This window comes from Orycteropus afer, unplaced genomic scaffold (assembly GCF_000298275.1).
Source record: "Orycteropus afer afer isolate SDZICR_OR568_19922 unplaced genomic scaffold, OryAfe1.0 scaffold00217, whole genome shotgun sequence".
NCBI lineage: Eukaryota > Metazoa > Chordata > Mammalia > Tubulidentata > Orycteropodidae > Orycteropus > Orycteropus afer.
The window spans coordinates 3,614,236-3,637,219 of NW_006921804.1; the positions used below are offsets into that span (position 1 = coordinate 3,614,236).

General features: G+C 44.4%; 1 protein-coding gene across 1 annotated transcript in view; it reads left to right on the forward strand.

The window, feature by feature from the left end:
* ADAR (adenosine deaminase RNA specific) overlaps positions 1–22,783 on the forward strand; it is a 31,110-nt gene extending 8,327 nt beyond the window's left edge. Inside the window, exons 3-16 of the mRNA XM_042782005.1 lie at positions 132–876; positions 3,360–3,543; positions 4,004–4,152; positions 4,707–4,851; positions 4,993–5,183; positions 16,418–16,565; positions 16,922–17,093; positions 17,360–17,453; positions 18,124–18,246; positions 19,126–19,259; positions 20,964–21,146; positions 21,618–21,730; positions 22,271–22,398; positions 22,546–22,783. Of these exons, the coding sequence (XP_042637939.1) occupies positions 132–876; positions 3,360–3,543; positions 4,004–4,152; positions 4,707–4,851; positions 4,993–5,183; positions 16,418–16,565; positions 16,922–17,093; positions 17,360–17,453; positions 18,124–18,246; positions 19,126–19,259; positions 20,964–21,146; positions 21,618–21,730; positions 22,271–22,398; positions 22,546–22,783 (2,747 nt within the window). The remainder of the gene's footprint in view (positions 1–131; positions 877–3,359; positions 3,544–4,003; positions 4,153–4,706; positions 4,852–4,992; positions 5,184–16,417; positions 16,566–16,921; positions 17,094–17,359; positions 17,454–18,123; positions 18,247–19,125; positions 19,260–20,963; positions 21,147–21,617; positions 21,731–22,270; positions 22,399–22,545) is intronic.
* Positions 22,784–22,984: the final 201 nt, after the last annotated feature.

Here is a 22,984-nt window from a genome sequence, read left to right on the forward strand (position 1 = left end):
CTTGGAAACTGAAGTCAGAAACCCCACATTGGGCTTGGAAGGTGAAGGCAGAAACCCCACATCTGACTTGGAAACTGAAGTCAGAAACCCCACATCGGGCTGGGAAGCTGAAGGCAGAAACCCCACATCAGGCTGGGAAGATCCTCCTGATTGTTTTGTCATGGCTGAGATCAAGGAGAAAATCTGCAACTATCTGTTTAATGTGTCCAACTCTTCTGCCCTGAATTTGGCTAAAAATATTGGCCTTACCAAGGCCCGAGATGTAAATGCCATGCTGATTGACTTGGAAAGGCAGGGAGATGTCTACAGGCAAGGGGCAACCCCTCCCATATGGTATCTGACTGACAAGAAGCGAGAAAGGATGCAAATCAAGAGAAATGCAAACAGTGTTCCTGAATCCACTCCAGCTGTAACCCCTGAGACCAAAAGAAGTGTCCAACTCCCCACCTGTAACTTACCTGTTTCAGGTGCTTCAGGCAACACAGTCGCCATGGGAAAAGTGGCAAATGGGCAGGAACCTGTCGTAAAGTTAGAAAATAGGCAAGAGGCCACACCAGAACCAGTCAAATTGAAACCACCTGTTCATGACAATGGCCCCTCAAAAACAGGGTACGTTGACTTTGAAAATGGCCAGTGGGCCACAGATGACATCCCAGATGACTTGAATAGTATCCGCGCAGCACCAGGTGAGTTTCGAGCCATCATGGAGATGCCCTCCTTCTACAGTCATGGCTTGCCACGGTGTTCACCCTACAAGAAACTGACTGAGTGCCAGCTGAAGAACCCCATCAGCGGGCTGTTAGAGTATGCTCAGTTCGCTAGTCAGACCTGTGAGTTCAACCTGATAGAGCAGAGTGGACCACCCCATGAACCTCGGTAAGAGACCACCCAGGAACTGTCCCTAGGGTTGGGGTCAGGCACTCTTGCTCCTGACACAGTCTCAGCTGACTGGTGAGCGGTACTGTTTGGTGGCCCCTGTCTTTTCCCTTTTCCTTTCTGCCTTTTGGCCAAATCACCCTCAATTGGCCCTTTCTCTAGATGTTGAGCCTGGTATATAGACCTCAGACCAGCCATAATCTTGGCTGAGCAAGGGGGAGGTTGGCTGTAATAGCTAAAACGGAGCTTCTTTAGAAATTACTAGCTTTTGCTCATCGATTCCTACCTGCTTGCTAAGGTTAGAGGTATTGAAGACTTGATTCCCTTCCTCCTCCTTCCCACGGGCCATCCTCCTCCACCCCCCAAGGTAAGTAAGTTCTCAAGAGAGGTTCAGGAGCAGGTGGGTTGGGACAGCTGCACACAAGGAATGAGGGTGGGCTGTGCTGCTAGGCAGCAGAAGGTCCACAGTCCCCCACACCCCACACCCCAGCTCCTGTAGGGAAAGGATGGAGCAAAATGATTGTGGTTGCCTGCCTGTTGAAGGTGGTGGTTCTAATTTTATATACCTCCCGTGCACAGATGAGCAGGCTAGAACTGGCTGCTGTTCCTGAGCTGTGGAGTGAGAGATCAACTTACTCAGACACCTGGTCGGGCCCTGCTTCATTGGGCCCTGCTGGCCAGTGGACAGACTGAGGAAGACAGGTGGGCCAGAAGGGAGGCCCCAAAGGGCCTAGCAGAGAGCTGAAACCACAGAAACCAAGTGGCTGCTGCAAGTGGCAGAGACAACCAGTGAGGACAGGAGGGAATTCTCCCAACCTTTGTAATAGCCTACGCTGGTTTTAGGGCTAAGGATTTGCAGCTGTGGCCCTTATTCCTTATCTTTACTCTCTTAATGGCATGAGACGGCAGTGCAGGAGAGCTTTTGGAAAGGTGGTGTGTCTGTGGCCAGAACTGACTTCTTTGCATTTGGGGCAGAGAGACTGTTGGTCATCATTCTCTTTCTTTCCCTCCATCCCCCTCCTCAGAGTTGGGGAACAGCAATGGAGTTTGTGGCCAATGGACTCCAGCTTTAAGAAACATTGGTACCATGCTCAAATATTTCAGAAGACATAGAAAATGAGGAATTTGGCCTACTTTCCTAAATCTCAGACTGAGCTAGGAGCTGAACAAGTTTGAAAGCTTGAACTAAGTTGAGAGACCTGGAGCAAATGCTTTTTGGTTTTCTAAATAACAAAAGGAAATTTCTTTCATCTCAGGCTTGGGACAAAGAGAGCTACATTGCTGTTGATGGGTGCTGTCAAGTTAGTTTCGACTTGTAGTAACCCTATCTACATACAACAGAAAGAACCCCTGCCAAGTGCTGTGCGCTCCCAGTCATTGTTGTGCTTGAGCTCATCGTTGCAGCCACTGTGTCAATCCATTAGATGGAGGGTCTTTCCCTTTCTAGCTGACCCTCTGCTTTACCAAGCGTGATATCCTTCTCCAAGAACTGGTCCCTTCTGATAATATGACCAAAGTATGAGAAATGAAGTCTGGCAATTCTTGCTTCTAAGCAGCATTCCAGCTGCACTTCTTCCAAGACAGATTGGTTCATTCTTCTGACAGTCCATAGTATTTTCAGTATTCTTGTGCAATACCACAATTCAAATGATCAGTTCTTCCTAACTCATCCTCTGGCTTTCACATGCATAGGAAACTGTTGTAAATACCATGACTTGGGTCACGTGCACAATGTTGTTGTGTTGTTGTTGTTTTGCCGTGGAGTCGGCCCCGACTCATAGCGACCCCTCCTTGGGTTTCCGAGGCAGTATCACTACAGAAGTAGGATTGTCCAACCTTCCTTCCGAGGAGTGGCTGGTGGGTTTGAACCACCAGCCTTCTGGTGAGCAGTCAGGTGCCTTAGGTACTATGCTACCAGAGCTCCTCACGTGCACAATAGAATGACTCAAACCAAAGGATAAGAGTGGTTATCTCTGAGGTGGTGGGGCCTCTGAGCAACAACAGAAGCAAAACAGGCCTCTGAGAAGTGGCAGGTATCTCTCTGATACCTGTACGGATCTGGGAGTGTGAGACTGGGCTATAAGACACCTTTCCTCTCTTTAGGAACTTCCTTTGAGGTGACCACAGTTGTTTAAGGATGATGGCCTTTTGGTTGACGATACTGTAATGGTGATTTTAGCTCATTATTATTTTTTGAACAGACTATCTTAATTCCTAAGAGATTCCCCTGAGCTATTTTTCACCCATGGCTATGTTTTGTCTAATGAGCCATCGGGAGAGAGTCACTGGTTGCTTTGTTTCCCCAAAGAAGGGACAGACTGAGCCTCCAAAGAGACAGGAGTCTCTTGATCTACCGTTCATCCTCTGAACAAGTCAGAAGCCCCTTAATAGTAAAACAAATTCCAGGGTGAAGATCTCTTTGGAGAAGGGCAGGAGGCTTGGCTAGACTGGTGTTCACACCTCTATAATCACTTTCCATCAAGATTTAAATTCCAGGTTGTCATCAGTGGCCGAGAGTTTCCCCCAGCTGAAGCTGGCAGCAAGAAAGTGGCCAAACAGGATGCAGCTATGAAGGCCATGACCATTCTGCTGGAGGAAGCTAAAGCCAAGGACAGCGGGAGGTCAGAGGAATCATACTACTATTCCCCAGAGAAAGAATCTGAGAAGGTAGGTGTCCTGCCCTCTGGAAGGACATAAGTTGGCTTTCATTGCACGTGAAGTGTCAGGATTTTCAACTGGCCTAAACAACAGATAAGGTGGCTGGGATCAGCTTCTTCCCTCTACCCTACATCACCAACCCACCTTTCCCCCTCTCAGATCCAGGCTTCCCTTTCTCTACTCATCCCCCAGCCTAGTTAGAACCCAAGAATTTTATAGTTGAAAGGGACCTTAAGGAGTTCAGTCTTCTTTCTTAGATAAGAAACGAGATCCGAGATCCAGAAAATTTAGATAACTAACTTTTCATACAATGACTAGAAAATACCCAGCAGCCCCTCTTCCTTTGGAAGGCCAACCGCTAAATTTAGTTGACTGAAAGAATTTTCCCATGCCATCCTCTGTGGTGAGCTACCCTATGTTTTTTACCCTACCCCCACCCCCTTCTCTTCTTGTGTCTCATTTTCTCCAGACTACTGAGTCCCAGCCCACCACCCCTTCAGCAACATCCTTTTTTTCTGGGAAGAACCCCGTTACTACATTGCTTGAGTGTGTGCACAAGTTGGGGAGCTCCTGTGAATTCCGCCTCCTGTCCAGGGAAGGCCCTGCGCATGACCCCAAGTATGTTTCATGCATCATCTACCTCTGCTGTGGATTTCTCCAAAAGAAATGAGACAGAGAGAGCAAGAAAGAGAGAAGCACACTTTGCTCCCTTCCTGCTCAGAGATGGCAGATTACTATTTTCAGTATGAGAAAAGAAGGGGCCTTAGAGGCATGTTTGCTGCTGTGGGACAGAGAATCTGGGTCTGGGAATTCAAAGGACAAAGCAGGAACCAAGTACTAGAGAAGTACACAGCTTGAACTGGACATACCTGAGAAACTCTCTGCTCTGAGGCTCTGCAGACTTACAAGTTCAATAGGGTTCCAGAAGGGGGGGGGTAAACAAGTTGTTACATAAATACTGAATCGGGGTTATCTTGGCCAAGAGAGACTGGAGGGTGGGGGGAACGTGTGGAGGGCACTGGCTAGTCAAGGCAGAGTGACTGCATGAGCCAGGGCACAGAGGGGTGCAAGGAGAATGCACGCAGTGAAGGATGACAGGCTGACCTGGGCTGGGGTAATCTCTTATCAAAACCATTTAATCCTTCTGTTGCCCTTCATTCACCTCCTGTTAGGTTCCAGTACTGTGTTGCAATGGGACCCCATACTTTCCCCACTGCAAGTGCCCCCAGCAAGAAAGTGGCAAAGCAGATGGCTGCAGAAGAAGCCATGAAGGCCCTCCATGGGGAGGCAACCAACTCAACATCTTCTGATGACCAGGTAGGGTCATTTTCCAGCTCAAAATATACAGGTCGTTTTTAGCAACTTAGTGGCTTTGGTTTGCTCATGACTGCCGAGGGCGAGTCCCTTCAGAGTTTCTTTGAGTTATTTATGGTTCCTCTTTGGTGACTTCTCCTTCAGCCTGGAGGTGCGAACACAGAATCGTTTGATAACTTGGAATGTATGATGCCCAACAAGGTCAGGAGGATTGGCGAGCTTGTCAGATACCTGAACACCAACCCTGTGGGTGGCCTGTTGGAGTATGCCCGTTCCCATGGCTTTGCTGCTGAGTTCAAATTGGTTGACCAGTCCGGACCTCCTCACGAGCCCAAGTGAGTGCCCTAGTCTTGGCTACAGCAGTATGTCACAAGGTAGGGACTTCCTGTCACAAAGGGAAAGAAAGGAAAGATGTGCATTAGCTGTAAATGATTGGAGGGGTAAGTTCAAAGAAACAAGTTCAGCCCTATCTCCATGGCCTCCCTGAAGACATTAGATTAGCCATCTTAAGAATATAATGTCTCTGCCAGTGAACATGATCCTTTCTAATTTTTCAAAACTAATTTCAATATTAAAAGGAACATATATACATAGAGAATCATTCAAACTGATTGAAAACATATATAATGAAAAGTCTTGTTTCTACCCTAGGCTTCTAGTTTCACTCCCCAGACCTGTGTTCTGTTACCAGCTTTAGTCCTTCTAGAAATTTCCATGCATATATGAACCCATTTTCTTTTTTATAATAAAAATAAGTATGTATCACATCTGCTCTACACCTTGACTCTTATACTTACTGTCTTAGAGACTGCTATACATGGGCATACACACACACACACACATCTACTAGGGTCTTTTGCACAGGTATAGACTCCATTAAATGGATGCTTAGAATTTAAAAATTGTTTTTATTAAATGAGATATAAAACATTTTTGCTAAAATGGGTACCCGTGTACCCACCACCCAATTTAAGTAATAGAATGTTACACTTCCTTTTAAGGTCTCCACGTTGGGTAATATATGAAAACACTTCCAATCACGTTTAGGTTTGTTTTGGTCTCACTATTAGAAACACTCCTGCAGTGAGTCTCCTTGTGCTGTATCTTTGCTTACATGTGCAACATTGTGTGTAGGATCAATTTGCAGAATGAAATTTCTGGGCCATGGGTTGTGTGTACTTTTTTAAAAGTTTTAAAATTTTTTATATAGGTGATAGACTAAGAGTTTAAAACTAAGAAATATAAGTAGCTCTTGCTCATCCAGTCTCCCTTTGACCTAGCTCTCACCTCCACACAGACACACACAAACTAGCATGTAAGTAATTTTGCATCATTTGTTATATATTCTTCCAGAGTGTCTGTCTGTATGAATACAAGCAAGTGTATTCCCACCCTTTTTGACAAAGAAGATACATAATACATGCATTGATCAATAGCTTGCTTTTTTCACTTAATAGTATTATCTTGAAGAGCGTTCCCTATCACTTTGTATTCTTTTTGTATAGTGTTCCAGTACATGGGTTATCATGATTTATTTAACTAGTCACTAGGGATGCACACTTGGATTATGTCCAAACTTTTGCTATTATAAACAGTGCTGCAATGAATGACACATTTCTGTGCATTTAAAATTATGGTAAATATTGCCTAGTTTTCCTCCAGTTGGATCACAGAGATTTATGCTTCTGCCAGCAGTATATAAGAATGACTGCCCTACACCCTATGGAAGTGTTTATAAACATTAGCAAAATTTTATCTTTGCCATTCTGAAATCTGAAAACTGTTAGTGCAATGCAAAGATGAATCTACACTAGGATATTTATTATTTACCATATTAAAAGATCAAAGGAGAAGAATCACATGATCATCTCCAGAAATTCCAAAAAGACATTTTAGTAAAATTCAACATCCATTCAGATTACAAAACCAAACTGTTAAGAAAATACAGTGGAAGAAAATACCCTGTTTACAGTGGTAACTGAAAAGATAACGTAGGCACAGCCCTAGCAGGACTAATGACATCTACGTTAAATCAAATACTAGTGAAGGATGTAAAGGCAAACTTGGTTAAATGGGGGAAGAAATTATTACTAGATTTTTAAAAATCTGTTTTAAAGAAAACTTGTGCCCAGATTAATGTATATATTTAATGTGATTCCAGTAAATACACAAAGAGAATTTATTTTGGAATTTGCTTGATTCTGAAGTTCAGATGAAAAATAAGCCTGCAAGAGTATCTAGGAAAATTCTTAAAAAGAGGAGTGATAAGGGTCCTAACAGGTGTTAAAACAGTGCTGTCCTGGCTGGCATGTAGACAGAAAAGCAAATCAGTGGAACGGAGTAGAGCACCTGAAAGTAGATACAGATGTGAACAACCTAGATGGGCCTCAAATCAGTGGGGAGACGATGGTGTCTTAGCTCTCTAGGGCTGCTATAAAAGAAATACCTCGGAAACCCGAGGAGGGGTCACTGTGGGTCGGATCCAACTCCAGGGCAGTGAATTAGTTAGTATACAGAGAAGCTCTTGATTGTTATCTATTATTTAGTAATGTTCTACTGAAAGGTTCTCGTCTCCTTTCAATATCTATGGGCCTAGCATCCCTTTTAGATCTCCATGTGTCTTGGCATCAATCTTCCTCTGGGTCTAGGAAGTTCTCAGTGATGGGACCCCAGGTCCAAAGGACGCATCCGCTCTCAGCTTTTCTTTCTGGTGGTACTGAGGTCCCTGCCCTCTCTGCTCCTCCCTTCTGTCTGTTTTTATCTCTTGTAAGAAAAAGGTGCGATTTAAGTAAGGGTGGGACTTGAGAAGAATATGACTTAAGTCATGCCCTCTTGTGAGGCTTTCACTAATGGTACACCCCATCCTGATCCTAACTAACATGTACAGGTTAGGGTTTACAACACATAAAGTGGAGGAGAACTACCTAATATCACAAAATGGAGGAGAATTGCATCAGATCACCAAATGGAGAACAGCTGCACAGTAGTAGGAATCATTGCCTAGCCAAGTTAACACATTTCTGGGGAATGCAATTCAGTCCATGACAGATGGGTTATTCAGTAATGGTGCTGGGACTGCTGACTGTCCATGATACTAACTAAAATAAAGCTTGCTATCTACCTCCTTCCCTAAACCTAAATTCCAGTGAATCTAGGATTTATATGTAAAATAAATGAAATCATGAAATCACTAGCTAGAAAATGGGAACCTTTTAGAATTTTAGAGTAGCAAAAGCCTTTCCAATTAAGACACAAAACTTAAGGTCATTGTCTTGTTACCTAGTGCTGCTATAACAAAAATACCACAAGTGATTGCCTTTAATGAAAAGAAAGTTATTTCGTCATAGTTTAGGAAGCTGGAAGTCTGAATTGAGGGCAGCGGCTATAGGGGCACGCTCACTCTGTCAGGTCTGGGAAGGCCTGTCTCTTTCAGTTCTGTCCCTTCGTTCCTTGACAGTCTTCACATGGCATGACATCTGTCTTCCCTCATCTGTGCTTCCTTCCTTCTGTGCCTAATCTGCTCTTTCCATATCTCAAAAGGGTTGGATTAAAACATACCCTACACCAGATATGTATGTTAATCAACATAACAAAGAAAACCTATTCCCAAATGGGATTATATCCACAGATACACAGGTTAGGATTTATAACATATATTTTTGAGAGAACACAATTAAATCTGTAATGGTTATAAAAGATAATAGCTGGAAAATTTCACTATATAAATAATTTTTGTATCATAAAATGACCACCTGAAAAAAAATTTTGCAAGGGCTAATTTCTTTACTGTAACAGGAGTTCTTTTCAAATCTGATAGGAAAAATAGGCAAAGTATAGTGCCTAAGGTACTTGACTGCTAACTAGAAGGCTGGCAATTCAAAACCACCAGCCACTCCTTGGAAGGAAGGTTGGGCAATCTACTTCCGTAGTGACACTGCCTCAGAAACCCAAGAAGGGGTCTCTATGAGTCGGGGCCGACTCAAAGGCACATAATAACAACAACAACTTATGAACTATCTCAGCAAAAGGAATATAATAAATTACTAATGAAAGAAAGGTCTTCAACCTCACTTTGTAAATTTAATTTACATTTTGACAGTGTTCTTAAAACAGTGATGTAATTCATCATCTATAGTTTAGTCAAGGGTAGAGAGCAATGTCCTCATCCCAGCAAGACCACCTCTAGGAATTCCTTCACACACACACACAGTGCATGACATATGTGTACAGATGTTATTACAGCATTGTTATAACAGCAAAAGACTTGACTGGCCAAACACTTCATCATTTGCACACTAGTTAAGTAAATTGTGCATCCACACAAAGTAATACTATATAGCTAATAGAAAGAGTAAGTTCTGTCTGTAGGAAATGATCTCTCAGGTATATGCTAAGTGAAAAAGTAAAGTGGAAGAAAGAGCGTTGGGGTTTCAGTGGAAGTCTCTTCTTCCATGCGGGAGACCCAGGTCCAATTCCTGACCAATCACCTCATGGGCAGCCACCACTTATCTGTTAGTGGAGGCTTGCTTATTGCTGTGATGCTGAGCAGAGCTTACAGACTAGGAAGAAAAGCCTGGCTATCTGCCTCCAAAAATCAGCCAAGGAACACTCCATGAATCACAACTGTCTGATCTATAGCCGATGGCAAGGGTGGCCAGGCAGCATTTTGTATTGTGCAGGCGGTCGCCCTGAGGCAGGGGCTGACTCAGCAGCTGATTAACAGCAGAGTAGGGGGAGAGCTTATAAATGTGTGTCTATATGCACAGAATATTTTCGTAAAGGATAAAGAAGAAATGAACAGTGTTTGCTTCTGGGGAAGGAAAGACACTTTTACATAATTTTCGTGTGTGTGTTTTCATTGAAGGCTTACTCAAAAATTTAGGTTCTCATTCAGCAATTTCTACACAAGTTATCTAGTGACACCAGTGACATTCTTCACAATGCATGGACATTTTCATTATTTCAGTTCTGGTGGTTCCATTTCTGTTAATCTAGTTTCCCTGCCCCCTTACATTCTTTGTTCTAAAGTAATTGTTGACCACTTGGGTTCATATATGTGATTTCTTAAAAGAGCACAGTGCTTATGGGTGATAGTCATCATTTTTGAGTCAATTTGTTACTTAGCTACAAGATGACCTTAGGGGTTAGTTTCAGTTCACAATTTGAAGAGTATCTCAAGGAGTAGTCCCAGGGAGTCCTCCGATCTCAACTAGGCCAGTAGTCTGGTTTTTGATTTTTAGGAATTGGAGCTTCTGTCCACATTCTTCTCCCACTTTATCAGGGTCCACCGATTGTGGCCCTGACTAGAATGATAGGTAGTGGTAGCTAGACACCAGCTAGTACTTCTGGTCTCAGGGTAGTGAAGGCCATGATTCGTTTAGACTGTTTGTCCTGTAGACTAGTTTCTTCTTTGAGTCTTTGGTCTCCTTCTTTCTTGTTTGCTCCAGACAAGTAGGGAGCGATAGTTGTATCTTAGGTGGCCACTTACAAGCTTTTAAGATCCCAGATGCTACTCAATACACTAGGATGTAGAACATAACTTTAAGAACTATATTGTGCCAGTTGACTGAGATGTCCCATGAGACTGTGGTCCTAATTTTTCAAACTCAGCAATCCACTCCCACAGGGTGTTTGATTATATCTAAGAAGTAGTATCCATAACATTGCTCTCTGTGTACTTTATTATATATATGAATATGTGTGCATACTGTCACATAGATCCATATACATATGCATAAACCTATATATACACACACGTACATATCTATACACATATATGTCTACATATATGCCCACACATATATTTTTTGGTGGGACACTTTATTTTTGTTGTGATTTGGGTGAAAGTTTACAGAGCAAATTCATTTTCCATACAGCAGTTCATACACATTTTGTTTTATGACATTGACTATAATTCCCCACAGTGTAACAGCTCTCTTCCCACTTCCTTCCTATAGTTATGTCTTCTGGTGGGATACTTTTCATTGTATACTCTTTTAACTATTAGAATTTTTACTTGTGTATACCCAACTTTCGATTTCAAAAAGTCATTGAGGAAGAAAACTTATAAAAATGATATCTCATTATGTTAAATTGTCTTTATTAATAATGTTATTCATATGAGCCCTGGTGCTTAACTGCTAACCAAAAGCTTGGCAGTTCAAACTCACAGGCCATTCTGTGGGAGAAAGAGGTAGCAGTCTGCTTCCATGAAGATTTCAGCCTTGGAAACCCTATGAGGAAGTTCTGCTCTGTCCTATAAGGTCTCTATGAGTCAGAATTTACTTGACGGCAGTGAGTTTGGTTTTGGGATTTTAGTTTTACTCATTTTTTTTTCCCGTGTTTATATGTTACTTGCATTTCCTTTTCTGTGAACTACCTGTTCTTTGACCTTAATGATTTCTCTTTTGGATTTTCACTCTTTATTGATATATAAGAGCTTTAAACTTACTTTAAAAATTAACCCTTTGACTAGCATGGCCCAGTTTTTGACACTCAGAGTAGAGGGGACCAGCACAGGTCTTCTCATCCTCCCCTATTTGACAGGAACAATTTAGAAAGTGCTGGGCCAGTGGAGATTTGCCTCTTGTTTAAAGTCCCCGAGAAAAGCAGAGGCGCAGTCTCCCGCTGGCTGGTCCTCTGGCTTTTCACTCACAGTAAGCCCTCCCTTTTCTCTAACCTGAGTCCTTCATGTGGTGGGTTTGTTTCATTTCCTCTTTCTCTTCTATACAATCCATTCTAGGACTTCAAGTCAGTCAGTCATTCAGAATTTAAGAACTTCCTATGAATCAGATTGAAGATATGAAAGAGTCTGAGACATAATTCCTGCAGACATGTAGTCATAACACAGTGTCTGTCTGATGTGCAGTAATGGAGGTTAGTGCGGTGTGCTGGGGGACACACCTCTAATGTGATGCCTCCAAAGCAGAACTCTTGAGATTTGCCCCCTAAGCTGCTTCTTCTGTTGGTCTTTCCCATCTCAGTAAATGACACCACTGTCTACCCAGTTGTTTAGGCCACAAACGTGGGAATCGTCTTCTCTATCTCCTTCAAGTCCTTCAACTAAATGACCTTAAGTTCTGTGGGCCATACCTCAGTTTCTATCCCAAATCCCTTCCTCTTTCAACTTCTAATGTCAGTGCTCTGCTCCAAGCCACCATCTTCTCTCACCTGGATCATTGCAGCAGCCTCCAAAATGGTCTTCTTTGCCTTGTTTCTTCATTCCACAGATATTTCTGAAGTATCTTTATGTGCTAGTATGGGAGCCAGATGTTAATCAATCACCACATAAATAAATGTATAATCTCAAATTTTAAAGTCTTTTTTTTTTTTTTTTCTTTTTTCAAATTTGGTAAGTCTTAGAAAGTACTTTGAGGTACATGGTGCATTGGGAATCTGTTATAGTGCACCTTGACTTAGAAAGGAGAAGGGGGGTAGGGCTTCCCTGAAACATGGTGCCTGAGCTGAGACCCTAAGGATAATGAAGAGAGAAAGGTAGAGAGAGGGTTCTAGACAAAGGAGACAGTGCATTACATGCCCTGTGGTGGGAGGAGAGCAGAGCTGGTAAAGGGGCTGAAAGAAGGCCCGTGAGGCTGGAGCAGAGAGCACAGGGAGGCCTGCTGCTAGATGAGACTGCAAGGCGATGGGGCCTTGTAGCGTTTTAAGGAAGGGGGTGTTACTTGCTTTGCACTCTCCATTCTTGCCCCCTTCTCAGCAATCTCACTACACTTTTCTACTAAATTCTCTTTCCTGCTCTGAGAGAACCATTTGAGACCTTGGCCTCTTTCCTCAAATATCCACCAAAATCCCTCGTCCTCATTCTAAACTGATGACTTGACTTTACACTTGATGGAGAAAATAGCAGTAATCATATATGAAAAATGCTTTATCTTCTGAGAAATACTTCATTTTCCCATTACCAAATCCACCAGCCTCCCTGCACCTACCTAGGTCTATACCAGTAAGTAGGACACCTCTTCCTCCTTCTCTCTATGCCCCGAGTCTCATTTCCTCTCATCTATTCTCAGGCTTGGCTTTTGCATTTATCTCCCCTCTCCCTCATTGTCAGTTTCTCACTCTCTGTTGGATCATTTCCATTGGCCTACAATCATGTCCATCCATGCCCATCTTTTAAAAACTTTCACTTAGCCCCACATCCCTTTCCAGGTACCATCTCATCTCTCTGCTCCCCTCAGAGCCAAACCATTCAAAAGAATTATTCATACTCATTGTCTTCATTTGCTTTACTCATTCCAACTGGGCTTTTGTCTCCAGCGTTCTACTAATAAAATTTCTTTTCAAGGTAAGCAGAAACCTCCTCCTAGTCGTTTTTCTGTCTTCATCTCACTGTACCCCTCAGTATCACTTGATACATCAAGTTGAACACTCTCCTCTCCTTAACACTTTCTCTCTTGGTCTCTACAACCCCGTATTCTGGTTTTCCTTCAGCCTTCCTGGCTGTTCCTCCCCCTCCAGACGTGTTCAGGGTTCCTATAGCCTCACTCTTCCTAAACAACCTCGGCCAGTCCCAGGACTTTAAATGCCTGCAGTCTCCATGCTGAAGACTCCCAAGGGTTTATTTCCAGTACCCCCCAAATACCAACTCAGCATCTCTACATGATTGTTTAGTAGTCGTCTTGAACCTAACATGTTCAAAACAGAACTCTTCAACTTGGCTTCATAAACCTGCTCCTCCCCTGAGCCTTCTCCATCTCAGAAATAGCACCACCACCCACCCAACTGCTCAAGCCAAAGCCTAACAGTCACTTGATTTCTCCCTTGCCGTCCACTCCTCACCTTCAGCCTTTCTGCTGTACCTCCAGAACATATACAGCGAATCCAGCCACACGTACCATCTCTACTGCTGAAACCATCACCAGAGTCTCCTAATTGGTTGCTGTGTTTCAGCTCTTGCCCCTCCATGTCCAATCCATTCTCCAAATAGGTGTAATAATAGTTCCACTTGTAACTTGTTACACATGCTCCACTGGGTGAGAGTGAAATCCATCACATCCCATGTGATGAGAGTGAAATCCAAACTCCTTCCTGTGGCCTACAGGATCCTACACAGTTTGGCCCTATCCCCTGCCTGACTTTGATATCCCCTCCTTCTCATTCACTGAATGTCAGTCTCACTGGCCTGCATGAGCTTGCTGTTTGCTTAAATCTTTGCAAGACTGGTTCCTAGTTATTCAGGTTTTACCTCAAATGTCACCTCCTCAGAGAGGCCTTCCTTGGTTACTCAGTCTCAGGTTGCCCCTGCCCATCTCTCTTTCACCATCTGCTTTACTTTTTATTGTATTTAATGCTACCTGACGTGAGCTTACTTGATCACTTACTATCATCTTTTTGTGTTTGTTTCTTCATCTCCTCCCACTTGAATGTCACAGATATCCTCTGTCTGGTTTACTGCCATGTTCCTAGTGCCTAGAACAGTACACATAGTCAGAACTCAGTAAACATTTGTGGAATGAAAACTCTTAGAAACAATTTAGACATTTTTGGTAAGAAGCAGATGGGGATGTAGAGAGGAAATAGTAAATCCCAAGTCATAGAAAGAAGCTTTAATATACTTATTGGAAATAACAAATTCAGTAAATTTTAGAATGACGCTGTAGGTTCTGTAGGATAGAGCAGTGGTTCTCAAACCGGGCACTTTTACCCCCTCCCTCCAGGGACATTTGGCAATGTTTGGAGACATTTTTGGTTGTCAGGTGGGGGGGAGTGCTACTGGTGGTATCTAATGGGTAGAGGCCAAGGATACTGCTAAACATGCTGTAGTGCACAAGATAGCCCACAACAAGGAAATTACCTGGCTCAAAATGTTAATAGTGCTGAAGCTGAGACATCCTTGTATAAAGGATGGTATAATATAGATTCTTCAGCATACAAAGCAGCTGGTACCATAGAACTTTCTGTGATGATGGAAATGTTCTATATCTACTCTATCTAGTACAGTAAGCAGTAGCCATATGTGGTTATTGGGCACTTGAAATGTGGCTAGTGCAACTGAGGAACTGAATTAATTAGTGTATTTAATTTTAATTATTTAAAACTTAATAGCCTCGTGTGGCTAATGGCTACCATATTGGACAATATGGTAAAATGTAAAGAATTCTAATTGTATAACTAACAAACTTTATCGTGTGTGTGTGTGCGTGCACACACACATACACACACATGTAGATATAAACTTTGTGCACAGAGTTTGCATTCTTTTCAAATACATGAAATTATCCTAGATCCCCCAAGCAAAGATCCTATACCGTTTGGCCTCAAGCCCCTCTCAGCCTCTGTTACCACCCCACCCCCACCCCACCCATTCACTGAACGTCAGCCCCTGGCCTGCAGAAACCTGGCAGCTTGGGCAGATAAAGACATGAAGGCATTCTGCTTCAGGATAGCCAAGGAACACCGAGAAGCTGGGTGTGGCTGAACATAAAGAGTCATTCCTGAGCTGATAAATCTTGATACTGAAGCCTTAGTTACAGGTAGTTGGATTATCCAAAGTTGGATTCCCCAACCCAGACTAGGGTCTGGTTGAAAGCTCGGATTCCTGAGACCTCATCTAGGAGATTTCCAAGCTGTTTTCTCCAGCGTGCTCCTTCTCAGTTAGGAAATCCCCAGCCAGGAGGGCAGGAGCCCAGCTGGTGGCACTGGCCACTCCCTGTACCACTGTGCCCTTTCCTGTCAGCCAAGCTTGTGTTCCCAGGAGTACACGCACATCCCCCATGTCCATCGGGAGGCTCCCAGGAATTGAAAAATGCCTCCTCATCCAAGTGTACTCCTGGTCTGAGACAGACCTTGACATTATGATCTCTCTAGGTTAAGTCCTTTTGAGCTAACCATGAAGTAAATGAAGAGATGGAATAGGGAACTTGAAAAATCAGGCAGGACGTTAAATAACATGGACTCGCATGAGGAGATAGTTATTTCCTTCTCATTTCTGCTCAAGAAGAAAAAACAAGTTTGGTGCTAGTATTTCTTCAAGCCTCTCTAGTTTTTGCCATTCTTCCTTTATAATAAAGATAGGCTTCAGAGCCTTTGCAGACAACAATGTCTAGTTAAAACTCATTAGCATGATTTTATCCTATTCAGTTTTCCAGTGACCTTCAATTTATGTAGGAGCTCTGGTGGTGCAGTGCCCAAGGCATTTGACTACAAGCCAGAAGGTTGGCAGTTCAAACCCACCAGCCACTCCATGGAAGGAAGAGGGGGCAATCTACTTCCGTAAAGATTTACCGTCTCGGAAACCCAGTGGGGGTCACCGTGAGTCGGAATTGACTCAATGGCAGTGGGTTTGGGTTTTTAGTTAATGTTTCCATTTATAGTAGTGACGCAAAGTTTCTTTTCTAAATGTGTTTATATTTCAAAATAATCCTTTTAGAGAAAATTATTAAGTAATAGTACAGGCACTATCTGGATCTAGCACAAATCATGTCATGATTCATGAATGACATTAGCAACAGCTGTGGAGAGTGTTGGGTCCATTTGTTTGCAAGACTAGCCCTTCCTGGAACAGCTAGCCGGCTCTGGTGCTTGTCTTTAACTGCTGCTTCTCATTCCAAAGGTTCGTTTATCAAGCAAAAGTTGGGGGTCGCTGGTTCCCAGCCGTCTGTGCCCACAGCAAGAAGCAAGGCAAGCAGGAAGCAGCAGATGCGGCTCTCCGCGTCTTGATTGGGGAGAACGAGAAGGCAGAACGCATGGGTTTCACAGAGGTAACCCCAGTGACAGGGGCCAGTCTCAGAAGAACTATGCTTCTCCTCTCCAGGTCCCCAGAAGCACAGCCAAAGACAGTTAAGACGTCTACTTTTGGTGCTCTCTTTTTGTTGGGGGTCCTGCTAAGTCCCCTGTGGGTGAAGTCAGCTCTTACTATCATGTAAATTATCCCCGGGCTTTAATTTTAGCCTCAGTAGACCGTAAAATGGGACTAGATGTGAGAGGGGTGTAGATGTGAGTCATTTTGACTCACAAGCCAAGTGGTACGCGATCCCTCTGCCCACTCTGAAGTATGATGAACGTAGATTGGGCTCTGTGGGCTCTGTGGCCCTGACGTAGCCTCCTGTCCCCACAGCTTCCTCTCACTGGCAGCACCTTCCATGACCAGATAGCCATGCTGAGCCACCGGTGCTTCAATACTCTCACCAACAGTTTTCAGCCCTCCTTGCTCGGCCGCAAGATCTTGGCGGCCATCATCATGAAGAAAGACCCTGAAGACCTAGGTGTCGTGGTCAGCTTGGGCACAGGTAAGTGAGACTGAATCCTGGTCTTGCAGACAGCGGGCCCTTCTCATTCTCTCCTGACATCCTATGTGAGCAAGTGGAAGTTGGGGAGAAAAGAATTTTCTTAGATTTCATTTTAGCTGCAGTTCATTCAAAGGCAGTGAACGAATTCTCATTTCCTGGGGAAGAGAATGTGGGAGAGAGCTGAGAAATGGAAGCTGTTTCATCCTTCAAGCCTGTGCGTCGGGTTTCCTTTGGTAATTTCACATTTGCTTTGACCCCTTTCCCAGGAAATCGCTGTGTGAAAGGAGACTCTCTAAGCCTAAAGGGAGAAACTGTCAACGACTGCCATGCAGAAATCATCTCCCGGAGAGGCTTCATCAGGTGAGCCAGCCGCCTCTCTGCTCCATCTCTCCTGGGGCCACCACTGGCCTCTCTGAGCTCCACCAGAGCCGTCAGGGGCTGGCCTTTGCTTTCAGCACGTCCATTTGAACCAGCCTTATGGAATCGATCCCCTCATGACCCAACTCAGGCTGCCTCTCGCCTGCCCATCCTGTTTTTAAGTATACTTTCTTTTCCAGCGAGCTCTGTTTTATGCCCTTTTAAAAAACTCAGAGTGACCTCTTGGTCCTCAGGGCCTTGGGGATGAGGCAGCCTTTCTATCTTCACTTCAGGACCTGTCAGCCGGCCCGCTACCCTGCCTGCTTTCTCCTCCACTTCACCTTTTCTTTAATTTATGAAGGAAGAGAAGCCACGGCCTCCTGGAATCTTTGAGTCCATTTGTTCTGCCCTGGAATCCCTGTAGCCACCATAGTCAGGCCCCTGGGCAGAAATGAAACTGACCCGAAAGGCTAGCTTCGCTTTATGAAATGCATGGTCTCCCATGGAGAATTTCCCACCACCCTGTACTTCCTGCAACCTGAGAAACTGTGAGAGACTGTTTCCTTACTTAGGCTCAGATAGAGATCACATTGTATTGTAGAAGAAAATGCTACTCCAGGAAAGAACTTGCCTTCTTAACCATATATATATATATATATGTATTTTTTGGTAGGTTTCTCTATAGCGAGTTAATGAAATACAACCCCCACACTGCAAAGGATAGTATATTTGAGCTCGCTAAGGGAGGAGAAAAGCTCCAAATAAAGAAGACGGTGTCATTCCATCTCTACATCAGGTCTGTACTCTCCCGCTGCACCAGAGCTGGCCCCCAGGCCCCCAGGGTTGGGTGTACAATTGTTGTTCCTCACCCAGCAATCCAACCTTACTCAGTGGGCCACGGGCAACTGTGTGTTTGAGGTATGTACTCCATTGTAGAATGACTTACATACATTTTACCCACCTCCGGCATCCCATGGTGCGTGTGGTGGTTATGTTTGTGTGTCAACTTGGCTGGGCCTGATTGGGTGGCTGGCAGCTTGGTGGTAGTTATTCTCCACCATGAGGAGACTGGCAATCATCTCCATGGTGGGATCTACCACAAGCAGCTGAGTAGCTGCTTTGGGTATATGGTCTGCTTCCTATATATAAGCAGCAGCTTTGGGAATGGTCTCTAGCTTATGGCACACTTGGACCCTACATGTAGCCGTGTCGTTGTTCAGTAGCCTGCCATGCTCTGCCAACTTTGGGACTTAAAATAGACCTGAATTAATGGCCTGCTGTGTGGTTTGGTAACATCGGGACTGTGCCTTTTTACTTGTCAACCTTGGGCTTCTCAGTCTCAGCAGCCAGCAGCTGTCTGAGTGAAGAAATGCCTCTAGCTCCAGTGGGCCAGGAGCAGGAGGCAGAGCTGGACCCCAAGATTGAGGGACTTTCACCCAGCCCCTAGAGCCTGGCACTTTGAACTTAGACTTAAAGCCTCCAAATTGTAAGAAGAAACTCCTGTTTGTTGAGGACGTCCCATTTGTGGTATATTCCTGTCAGAGCGGCACTTAGGGAACCAGAACAGTAGGTTTCTGAAAAATTCCACCATATGTGACTGACCGTTTCTTTACCCCAGGCAATTGGAGGGAAATGTCCGCATAGGTGAGTTTTAACACATGTCCTTCTTGCGTAGCACGGCCCCCTGTGGAGATGGTGCCCTCTTTGACAAGTCCTGTAGTGACCGTGCCGTGGAGAGCACAGATTCCCGTCACTACCCTGTCTTTGAGAATCCCAAACAAGGCAAGCTCCGCACCAAGGTGGAGAACGGTGAGTGGCACACGTCCCCTCTGCTTCTCACCAAAGGGCTCTGCAGGGCCCCAGGCTGATCACAGGGACAAGGGCACAACTGCTGGGTTTTTGCCATTAGTTGCTGAGATACAAGAATGTTGTTTACAGGGAGAGGGAACATCTGCTTAGGGGGGCGGGTCTGTAGGAAGATTGAGATTCGATGATGAATTTGTTCATTTGGGAGACCTGGGAGATCTTTGAGTCAGATCAGTGGTGGAGGTCCCCATGTGGAACTCAAAGGACAGCGCTTGGCTGGAAATGAAAATTGGAGAGTTGTCCTCCATAGATGAGCTTTACAGCCGTGGGTGGGGATGGGATCACCCAGGGACAGAAGGAGGGGGGAAAAATGAAAAGAAAGTGATACATAACCAAGCCCTAAGGAATGGACAGATAAGGACGCTAAGTGTCCAGTCCCCCTTCTGTGTGGTTGGCTGCGGATTCTACTCCTTGTTCACTCACTTCTTCCCTTGCACTGTCCTCTAATGCCTCTGTACTGTCTCCTCACATCCCCTACTGTTCCCTTCAGTTCATTCTTCAACAGTCAGCAGCATCATCCTCCAACAGAAATCAGATCATGTCATTGCCCTACTCAGAACCCCACAGTGTAAAGCATACCCAGCATTTCCCTCCTTGATCTGTGCCCAAGAGAACTGAAGACATATCCACACAAAAATTTGTACATGAATGTTCATAGCAACATTATTCATAATAGCCAGAAAGTTTAACAACCCCAATGTTCATTAACTGATGAATGGATAAATAAAGTGTGACTTATCTATCCAATGGACTATTTGTCATACAAAGGATCAAGGTACTGATACACACTACAACATGTATGAACCTTAAAAATACTATGCCAAGTGAAAGAAGCCAGATAAAAAGGTCACATAGTATATGGTTCCATTTATTTGAAATGTCCCTAACAGGCCAATCCATAGAGTAGATTAATGGTTGCCAGGAATTGGGGGCTAGGGGACTTAGGGAGGAGTGGGGAGTGACTGCTAATGGGTACAAGATTGCTTTTTGTGGTGATGGTTGCATTCTAAAAACCATTCAGTTGTACACTTTCAGTAATGAAATGTATGATATGAGTTAAAACTTAATAAAGATTTATCAACAAAAAAACAAAACAAACCCTATAGTGGCTTCCCACTGCACTTCATGTAAAAGCAAAACCTGCCATGAGTGCCCAGGCCCAGCGTCATCCCATGTCACTCATGTCTGGCCTTTTGTCAGTTCCTGCTGCCCCAGGGCCTTTGCTTCTGCTGTTTCTCTGTCTGGAACCCTCTTCTTCCCTCTGCTCCTTTTCCATGTCTCAGCTCCTTTGACTCCTCTATCCCGGGAGCTTCCCCTGCTGTCTTCCATCATAGCTCCTGGAAGCCTCAGAGCATTTACCATCTGGAATCCTTACATATGTATTGGTTTACTTGTTTAGTATCTGTTCCATTCCTGTCCTGTCCTCTCACCTCATTAGATGTTCCATAAGGACAAGGATATATTATGTTTTTGCTCACTATAATTTCCCAACACCAAGCATAGTGCCTACCACATAATAGGTGCTCTGGAATATGCAAAAGGAATGAACGAGTAGCCCATGGCCCAAGTCTAAGGAGTTCAAGCACTACACCAAGGCATGGTCTGGCCCAGTGTCTCCTGTGGATCTGACCCAAGTCTCTAACACAGGGGAAGGTACAATCCCAGTGGAGTCGAGTGACATCGTGCCTACGTGGGACGGCATTCGACTTGGAGAGAGACTGCGTACCATGTCCTGTAGTGACAAAATCCTCCGCTGGAACGTACTTGGCCTGCAGGGGGCGCTGTTGACCCACTTCCTGCAGCCTGTGTATCTCAAATCTGTCACATTGGGTAAGGGACATAGAATGCCTTGGGAGCTGGAACTGGTCTGTCCTAATCCCCAAATCCTGGCAAACTATATGCTTTGTTGCCAGGTGTTAACATGGTGTCTCCCTTTTTCAAAGTGTGCTTAACTCAGCAGTCAGTAGTAGATTTTGACTGCCCAGCCTGCTGTGGTAGAAGAGCACTTTAGAAGGCAAGTCCTTTCAAGAGAGTTGAAGAAAGCCAGTAGCTTAAAAATGTAGTGTCTTAGTGTCCTTGTTCTCCACAGCCCTTGGCCTAACTTGGACCCTTATATATTGTGCTTAAATATTTGATGATGCCCTACATATCCTGGGTAGCCACAGTCAGAAGGTGCTTCCTAACAAGGGAGCTGTTTCCCTGTCCTGATGACCCTACTTTGTACTTTTAAACCACTCACACACCTCTCCTCTTAACAGCACGCGTGGTACAAACCCAGGTGTATGTATTTTTTGTATTCAGGTTACCTTTTCAGCCAAGGGCATCTGACCCGTGCTATTTGCTGTCGTGTGACAAGAGATGGGAAGGCATTTGAGGATGGACTACGACATCCCTTTATTGTCAACCACCCCAAGGTACCATCCATTTACCCCTTGATCTTTTGCTCCTTTTCAAGCAATCCTGTCAGCAGAGTAAACGTGTGCTGTGGGCCAAGGGGCACCTTTGCTGGTGTCCCAAGAACTTACCCTTTCTTCCTTTTGGATGACAAGGGCTTTCCTTCTGTGAGTCTGGAATTAGTTTGACTAGAGATGGGGTTAGTATGTTTAGATTCTGCTTAAAAACCTAAGTTCCAAACTCACTGCCATTGAGTTGATTCCAACTCATAGTGACCCCCATTGAGTTTCCAAGGCTATAAATCTTTATGGAAGTAGACTGCCCCATCTTCCATGGAGCAGCTGGTAGGTTCAAACCACCAACCTTTTGGTTAGCAGCCAAATGCCTTAGCCACTACATCACCAGAGCCCCTAAGATTCTGCTTAGTCTTAGCCAAATAGACTACTAAATAAGGGGAAGATCAAGGCCCCACCATCCCTGTTTCCTATGAGTCCTGAGTCCCTGCTTCAGAATCTTTCTGAAAGGTTTCATCTTTCTCTTGTTGCTCCTGGGATTTCTAGGTTGGTCGAGTCAGTGTATATGATTCCAAAAGGCAGTCAGGGAAGACTAAGGAGACAAGCGTCAACTGGTGTTTGGCTGACGGCTATGATCTGGAGATCCTGGATGGGACTAGAGGCACTGTGGATGGGTAAGGAGAAGAGCAAAGCTATCCTTCCTGCCCTGACCTGCGACAGTCTCTAGACCTTAGTGATTACCTGTCCTACGATGGTTTCTTCACCTTGGAGTCCCCTCTTTACTGCTCTCACATGAATAACAAATGCTCTTATTTCTCCAGGCCACGGAATGAATTATCACGGGTCTCCAAAAAGAACATTTTTCTTCTATTTAAGAAGCTGTGCTCCTTCCGTTACCGCAGGGACCTACTTAGACTCTCCTATGGTGAGGCCAAGAAAGCTGCCCGTGACTACGAGATAGCCAAAAACTACTTCAAAAAAAGCCTGAAGGACATGGGCTATGGGAATTGGATAAGCAAACCCCAGGAGGAAAAGAACTTTTATCTGTGCCCAGTATAGTATGAGCCAGAACTGATTGGTTGGGGGTGTTCACACTGGGATGAGGTAGGTTGTAGCATTCCTCATCACATTGGTCAAGGTTTTTTTTTTCCCCCTTCCTTTTTTTTTTTTTTTTTTTTTTCAATGGAACCAGGATTGCTGATACTGAGACCTTTGGGTTCCTCTTGGTCCCACTTTGTTTGGGATTGCCAGGCTGGGTCT